The following is a 7,363-nucleotide window of genomic DNA, read 5'->3' as shown; positions in this document are numbered from 1 at the left end:
TGGGACACACGGCTGGCAGGCTGCAGCCGGGGTGTGTGGGTGCAGACCCGAGGCCGTCCCTGCTGTCCCCGTGCCCTGGTGGTGCCACAGCCCCCCGCCCTGCCACCTCGGGGTGTCCGAGCCACCCGCAGCAGCAGGGTGCCCAGCCTGCCTCCCCCGTGTGCCTCCCCACGCTGGGGCCTCACGGGGCTGTGCACACCATCACCCTGCCCAAAATGCACTCTCAGCCTCCTGCTGTGTCCCCCCAAAAACACAAATCTGCATCTCCCCCAGCCCGGGGTCACCCAGCAGCAGGAGCTGCAGGGCTGGTGCAGGCACCCCATCCCTCCCAGCCTGCCCCCCCCAGCAGCATCCCCCCTGCACCCCCCTGCTCGGGCACCGTGCCCCCCCCCCCCCCCCCCCAGACCACACTGTCCTTGCAGTCCTCGCATTCCAGACGTCTCAGCGCTCTCGCTGCCCAGAGATAATATTCAGGGCGAGCAGACGTTTGCGTCAGTGTCAGATACGTCTCAATGCCACCCTGCCCCGGGCGGAGCGCGGCGGGCAGATGGGCTGTGCTGGCAGGCAGCGCCCCACGGCAGAGCCCCCCGAGCCCCCCGGCCATGCTGCTCCTCCTGCACCTGCTGCCCGCCGTGCTGCCCCCCGCCGCCCTGGCCAGCTGCAGCGGGGCCGGCGCCGAGAGGCAGCTCGTCCTGGCCAAGGTGCGGGCGCGGGTGCTGGAGCACCTGAGCCCCCCCGTCCTGCAGGAGGAGCCCCAGAAGGAGGCGAGGAGGCTGCACCGCAGGGACGTGCTGGAGAACGCCGAGGTGCAGCCCAAGGAGCCGGAGGACACGTCGCAGGTGATCCTCTTCCCTTCCACAGGTGAGCCCTGCTGGGATGGAGAGGGTGGAGGCGTGCTGCGCTGCGGCATGGGGTGGGACGCTTGGGAATGGGGCAGGATGTAGGGAGATGGGGTGGGATGCTAAGGGATGGGGCAAGATGCTGAAGGATGGAGCAAGGTGCCCAGGGATGGGGCAGGACACTGGCAGAGGGGGCAGGGTTGGGGTGTAGGACAGGGTGCTGTGGGATGGGGACATGTTAACAGTATCCGATGGCACAGGGGGCTCCTCGGGGGCTTGGAGACCTCCCTCTGCAGCTCAGCCAACCCCATGCCTGTAGTGCACAGCCCCAGCTGCTCCGGGGGGCTGAATCCCCCTGCCCCTAGGCTATGGGCTGCAGGGTGCCACAGCCATGAGGCTGGCAGCACGGCAGGGCTGAGCAGAGCCAGGCAGAGCCACGCCGCAGGGCTGGGGCTGCAGCGGGGCTGCTGGGTGGCACTAGGTGCCAGCTGCACGGTGCCAGCAGCAGGGCACCCCCCGCAACACCCCCGGATCCCTCCACGCCCCATCCCCTGCTCCAGGCACGGCGCCCTGAGCTGTTTTCTCTCCCCACAGACGTGCCGTGCGAGCCCATGCAGCCGGACAAGCTGTTGGAGGAAGAAGGGATCTTCACCTACCTCTTCCAGCCCTCAGCGCACGCCCTGAGCCGCACGGTGACCTCCGCCCAGCTCTGGTTTTACACCGGCCCCTCGGCTGCCCCCAACCACTCTGCCCCCGCCGTGCTGACCCTCTCCCCGCGGGGCCGGGTGCCGGTGGCAGCCACGGTGTCCCAGACGCCCGAGCACTGGACGGTGTTTGACTTCGCCCCCGCCGCGCTGCCCCACCTGGTGCAGCCGCTCTTTGTGCTCCTGGTGCGCTGCCCCGGCTGCCCCTGCCTGGCCGATGGGGACAAGATGCCCTTCCTGGTGGCCACCACGCGTGCCAAGGGCGGCCAAAGAGCTCGCCGCTCTGCCGTGCCCTGGTCCCCGGCCGCCCTCAGCCTGCTGCAGCGCCCGTCCGAGGACGTGGCCGCCCACACCAACTGCCGCCGGGCGTCCCTCAACATCTCCTTCGAGGAGCTGGGCTGGGACAAGTGGATCGTGCACCCCAGCAGCTTCGTTTTCCACTACTGCCACGGGAGCTGCGCCGAGGGCCACGGGCTGAGCCACCGGCTGGGTGTGCAGCTCTGCTGCGCCGCGCTGCCCGGCACCATGCGCTCGCTGCGCGTCCGCACCACCTCCGACGGCGGCTACTCCTTCAAGTACGAGACCGTGCCCAACATCCTGGCCCAGGACTGCACCTGCGTCTAGTGCCCGGCACCCCACACGGGGCTCCCCCTGCCCCCAGGGCCCCCGCAGCCCTGCCCCAGCCCCAGATGATGATCCCATCCCAGGGGATGGAGGAGTCACTTGCTTGGGAGCTGCACGGCCCGGGGGAGGGATGAGAAGGAGCCGGAGGGGAGGTTTCAGGGGAGGTTTCGGTGGTGCCACCCTCACCTGCACCAGCCAGGGTTTCGTGGCTCCAGGCTGCCCTGGGTGTGTTGGTGCTGCCAGCCCTGCCCCGGGGCTGTGCCCAGCCCGCAGCAAGCCGGGGCACAGGGCTCAGGGCTGACAGCGCCTTCTGCAGAGCTGCCGGCACAATGCGTGCCCCACAGAGGCAGCCTTGTTTCTGTCCCCACCCCAAAATAAAAGACTGAGGCTGCAGGAGTGTGTCCCTGCTGCTGCAGCAGAGCACAGCCACAGGGATAGGATGGGATGGGATGGGATGGGATGGGATGGGATGGGATGGGATGGGATGGGATGGGATGGGATGGGATGGGATGGGATGGGATGGGATGGGATGGGATGGGATGGGTGTGCCAGGGGCTCGCACAGGTCGCAAGGCCAGCGGCACACAGTGCTGCGAGCCAGCCCGCTGCCAGCGGCACAGCCTGTCTGTGAGATCAGTGGGATGAGTGAATAAACCTGTTTTTACAAAAACGGCCTCAAAATGCCAGCTTCCACAAGAAATGGCAGTGTGTGGTTACACTGCGGGATGCAAACTGCCCGGAGGCTTTAGGCTGGAGGGGACAGGCGAGCTGCAGGCATCCAGCACACAGCAGCAGGGAATGGTCTGCTGAGAGGGGTCCGGCTCCAACCCGCTGTCCCAGGGAGGGAACAGGGTGAGCTGGCCAAAAACAGGGCTCAGGGTGGCTGGTGGGAACCCGGGGTTTACCCAGCCGTGGGGCAGGATCCCTCCCGCTCCGGCTGCGGCAGAGCGGGGTGCGCGAGGAACCCCCTGCCCCAGCTGTGCAGCACGGGCTGCTGGAGCAATCCCGCAGGCCACGCCAGCACAGGCTGCCCCAGCCGAAGCCGCCCCCGCACAGCTGGAGCGACTGAGTCAGCCCAGGCCAAGCGGGGCCGGCCGGGACCCACCACGGCCCCCTGCGCCCCTTCCCTCCCCTCGGCGGCATCAGCCGGCCCGCCCCAGCCCAGCTGCGTAGGATCCCCTTCCCACCCCTTCCTCCCAGAGGACCGGATGCAGAAGTTCAGTACAAAACGTCTCCAGCCTTTACTGAATATAGATATTAAAAAAAAAAAAAAAAAAAAAGTCACAATCATCCAAGTACAAAACGACGCTACAAAATGACCGTGCTGAGATGATCAGAAATGCCCAACTGGCTCCCTGCCGCCCCCGGCTCGGGCACTGCACAGCCCCGCCGTGGGACGGGGATCCAGCCCCACAGAGGGCCCCCAGCCCCACAGCAGGAGGGGATCGGCTTTGGTCCAAAGAGCTGCTGGCAGGGAAGCGAAGGAGACGGGAAGGCCGGCCCCTGCCCTCTGCACACACATTCCCGGCAGGACAGCCCCAGCCACTCGTACGTACCGATGTGTGAGGGTGTCCCACGGCTCTGCCCCTGCGGGGACAGCGTGGGCTCCCCCAGAGGGAAACCCCTGCACCTAAAAACTTCCTCACCCCCTGGGAAGAGCAGCTGGGAAGGGGAAAGGCAAGGAGGAGGCAGAGAGGGACATTTGTGTCCCCACCACACCTTCCAGTAGTGGTGCCACCAGGACGTGTCCCTTCCATCAGGGAACGTTCCCACTGCCACCTCTGCTTCCAGCCCCGTGCCCTGCCCCGTGGGGTGGCCCGGCCAGCCGGACCCCGGGTGCAGCCCCCACGCCGCAGGGATCAGTGCTGCTGCCGTGGCCTGCACTGCTCAGCAGCAGATGACGGCGAGCACAGGGGGCACAGGGGAGGCACACGTGGGAGATGGGGCGCGGGAAAGGGAAAAGGGGGAGAAATGGGAGACGGGGAGGGGAGGTGCAGGCCTAGAGTGGGTTTCGCTAAGGGAGTATAAAAATGCCAGGGTGCACGCTGCTGAGTTTATAAAAATGTACAAAAATAAGATATTCCCTTTGTTAAAAAAATTAAGAACAGTGAAGGAAGGTTCCCCGAGCCCCAGTCCCCATAGCTGCCTGCTGGGACAGGGATGCCCTAGCCCCACGGGACAGACACACGTCACTGTCCCGATCCAGCAGCCGCATCCAACCGTCCGATCCCGCCGTCCTCCGCGCTCACAGCCCTGCAGGAACAAGAGGAGGGTTAGCAGCCGTGCCTGGGGGTGCCCTGCCGCCCCGCAGCTCCATCCCGTCCCGTCCCGTCCCGTCCCCTCCGGCTCACCCGTGGTCCTCTCGCAGACGCTGCCGCCCTTCTCGTGGGCCAGGTTGAGGCGGTTCTGCTCGGCGGCGATGCCGTTGGCCTCGGGGCTGCTGCTGCGAGAGGGGCTGGGGGGCTGCGGGGGCGGCTGGAGGCGGAAAGCCATCTCCAGGTGCTCCTGTGCCATGCGCAGGTGCTTGCGCAGCCGCTCCAGCTCGTGCTCGGGGGGAGCGCCGGCCAGGGCGAAGTGCTCCGCCGCCGAGTTGGCCAGGTTCTCCCTGTAGTCCAGCTTGCCGTCGGGCAGGGGGGACTTCAGCGTCTCCTTCTTCAGCGAGTGGTAGGTGGGGGGCGCGCTGGGGGCTTTTTTGGCGTACTGCGGCGTGGGGCTGCCGCCGGGCGGGTGCGGGGGGCCGGCAGTCTGGCCGAGCGCGTCGCGGATGCGCCCCACGCCGAGGTGCAGGAGCTCGCAGAGGTTGAGGAAGAGGCAGAGCCCGCTGACCGCGTACATGATGAGCAGGAAGATGGTCTTCTCGGTGGGGCGGGAGACGAAGCAGTCGACGGTGTGCGGGCAGGGGCTGCGGCTGCAGACATAGGACGGGCTCACCTCGAAGCGGTACAGCAGGTACTGCCCGAAGAGGAACGCCATCTCCAGCAGCGAGCGGCACAGCAGGTGCAGCACGTAGGCGCGCATCAGCCCGTCCTGCTTGATGCGACGCCGGCCGTCGTGCTTCTCCCCGCCCTCCGTGCTCTTCTCCTTCTCCACCTCGATCTCCTCGAAGATCATGGGGTCCTCTTCGTTATCGTCCTCTGCCTCCTCGTAGTCCCGCCCGGCCCCCCGCCGCACCACCGGCATGCGTCCCCGCGGGGCCACCGGCGCCCGGCGCCGCGAGGACTCAGGCATGCGGGCGATGCGGTGCATGGCGAAGCCCAGGTAGAGCACCGAGGGGGTGGCCACCATGATGATCTGGAAGATCCAGAAGCGAACGTGGGAGAGCGGGGCGAAGGCGTCGTAGCACACGTTCTCGCAGCCGGGCTGCTGCGTGTTGCAGACAAACTTGCTCTGCTCGTCGTAGTAGATGGACTCGCCCCCCACGGCCGTCAGCACGATCCGGAAGACGATGAGGACGCTGAGCCAGATCTTGCCCACGAAGGTCGAGTGGTTGTTGATCTCCTCCAGGAGCCGCGTCAGGAAGCTCCAGCTCATCCTGACCAGGCAGTTGGCTCAAACCCTGCAGGAAAGAGCAGGCAATAAGGCACGGAACAAACCACAGCGCACCTCATCCAGCCCTCCCGAACCGGCGTCCTTCACCGTGGCGCCGACACCCCTTCCCCTTCCCCTGCCCACCAGCAGCATCCGGGCGGCGCTGAGCGGGGAGCACCCGGCAGCGCCCAGCGCCTCCTCCCCGTGCTGCCGCCAGCCAGGGGAGTAGGGGAAAAGCCAGGACAGGACGCTCACCGGCCCTTACAGGACACATCTGGGGGAAGAGTCAGCACGGCCAGGGTAAATGAGGGAGCCTGGCCAGGAGGCGGGCGAGGGGCAGCTGCCCCCACCCCATCCTGCTTGCCACCTGCTCCGGGGCAGGTCCCCGGGCGTGCCGCACCCTGTGGCACGGGCAGGGCGAGGGACGCAGAGCGCGGGGAAGGAGGGCGATGGCACAGGGCAGCACGGGGCGCCCGGGGAATTGCAAAAAGTCCCAGAGAAGCCACTGGCAGCGGGGATCGGGGAGGAAATCTGGAGGAAGGCAAGCCAAAGGCGTGAGAGGAGGCACCCGCCGCCCCATAGCAGCGCGCTGGGCTGATGCAAGGGAGGCAGGTGGCGGGGCGGCTGGGGGCAGCAGCAGGGGGGCAGCAGCAGGGGGGCAGCAGCAGAGGGGCAGCAGAGGGGCAGCAGCAGAGGGGCAGCAGCAGAGGGGCAGCAGAGGGGACGTGTCCCCAGCCCCGGCCAGCCCCTCTCCCCGCAGCAGCCCGCTGCCTCCATTGTTCTGCTCCCCGCCCTCCGCCACAGCCGGGGGGCTGCGTGGCCGCGCGCGGCGCCCTCCCCACGGCGCCCCCAGCCCAAGCCCTCGCCCCTCGCCCCTCGCCCCTCGCCCCCTCTCGCTGCCCCCTGGCCCCCCAGCCCCCCGCCGCCCCACTCACGGCGCCGCGGGCCGAGCGCGCACAAAGCGGCGGCGCTGCCGCCTCCCGCCGAACAAAGGGGCCCGGGGCCGCCCCGCCCCGCGCCCGCCCGCCCGCCGCCGCTCCGGGCCCCCCCCCGCCGGCCCTGCCCGTGGGGAGCCGGAGGGCTGCGGGCAGGCTGCACGGGGGCTCTGCCACGGGGCACGGCGTGCCCGGGGACCCCCGGCTCTCCAGAGGTTGCGGGGTGCTTTCCTCCCCCCCCCCCCCCCAGCCACCTCCCCGCTTTGGGGCACCCCACGCGCCCCGCACCTCGTGCTTGGTCTCCCCTGCCCAAATTGTCCCCCCGAGGTTTTTGTCAGGCTGGGGATCCCCGCGTCCCGGGCAGAGCAGCCCCGCTCCTTGTGCAAGCCGGGGAGGCTGCGTGAGGTTGTGAAAGGGCACTTCTCCCTGCTGGAGCACGCTTTTAGGGTTATTTTGGGCCCGCTGAGTAACAGTGGCCTTGTCACTTCCGTGCCCTAAGTCAGCAAGAGCCACGGCAGCACAGCCCCAGGCACGGGGAGAAGGGGGAAAACACAATCCAGGGATGTGGGGAAACACCGCAGGTTGAGAGGGACCCGCAGGCAGCGCCTGCCCCCATGGTTGTGGCCTCGTTGGTGCCACAGGCACCTGCTGATGAGGCTCCCAAAGCCGCGGTCACTGCACCACAGGGAGCTGCTGGCTGCCAGGGCGGGCTGGGGATGCCCCAAGGCCAGCAC

At 68.3% G+C, this 7,363-nt stretch overlaps 2 protein-coding genes across 5 annotated transcripts; one reads left to right on the top strand and one right to left on the bottom strand.

Moving 5' to 3' along the window:
• Positions 1-530: 530 nt before the first annotated feature.
• Positions 531-2,594, top strand: INHA (inhibin subunit alpha). The gene is made up of 2 exons (XM_084289002.1): positions 531-861; positions 1,434-2,594. Exons 1-2 carry the CDS (start codon positions 603-605, stop codon positions 2,165-2,167), a joined length of 993 nt encoding a protein of 330 aa, XP_084145128.1. The 5' UTR covers positions 531-602; the 3' UTR covers positions 2,168-2,594.
• A 789-nt stretch (positions 2,595-3,383) lies between these two features.
• LOC311211135 (gap junction gamma-1 protein-like) lies at positions 3,384-7,049 on the bottom strand. Of its 4 annotated transcripts, none has more exons than XM_084289678.1 (3): positions 6,918-7,049; positions 4,518-5,722; positions 3,384-4,419 (listed from the first exon to the last, which is right to left on the bottom strand). In XM_084289678.1, exons 2-3 carry the CDS (start codon positions 5,695-5,697, stop codon positions 4,412-4,414), a joined length of 1,188 nt encoding a protein of 395 aa, XP_084145804.1. In that variant the 5' UTR covers positions 5,698-5,722; positions 6,918-7,049; the 3' UTR covers positions 3,384-4,411. The 4 variants fall into 4 exon arrangements, with proteins under 4 accessions (XP_084145804.1, XP_084145805.1, XP_084145806.1 ...); XM_084289679.1 differs by lacking the exon at positions 6,918-7,049 and adding an exon at positions 6,630-6,837; XM_084289680.1 differs by lacking the exon at positions 6,918-7,049 and adding an exon at positions 5,950-6,426.
• Positions 7,050-7,363: the final 314 nt, after the last annotated feature.

The sequence above is a fragment of the Netta rufina genome, assembly GCF_964035555.1.
Source record: "Netta rufina genome assembly, chromosome: 6".
Lineage (NCBI taxonomy): Eukaryota > Metazoa > Chordata > Aves > Anseriformes > Anatidae > Netta > Netta rufina.
The sequence above is the reverse complement of the archived record's forward strand: the minus strand, read 5'-3'. Positions and strand labels throughout refer to the sequence as shown.

Bases quoted from the DNA above. Each gene is read 5' to 3' on its own strand.
- LOC311211135 (XM_084289678.1), bottom strand. From the start codon at position 5,697: ATGAGCTGGAGCTTCCTGACGCGGCTCCTGGAGGAGATCAACAACCAC.
- INHA (XM_084289002.1), top strand. From the start codon at position 603: ATGCTGCTCCTCCTGCACCTGCTGCCCGCCGTGCTGCCCCCCGCCGCC. The intron at 862-1,433 runs GTGAGCCCTGCT...CTCTCCCCACAG, and splicing joins GATCCTCTTCCCTTCCACAG to ACGTGCCGTGCGAGCCCATG.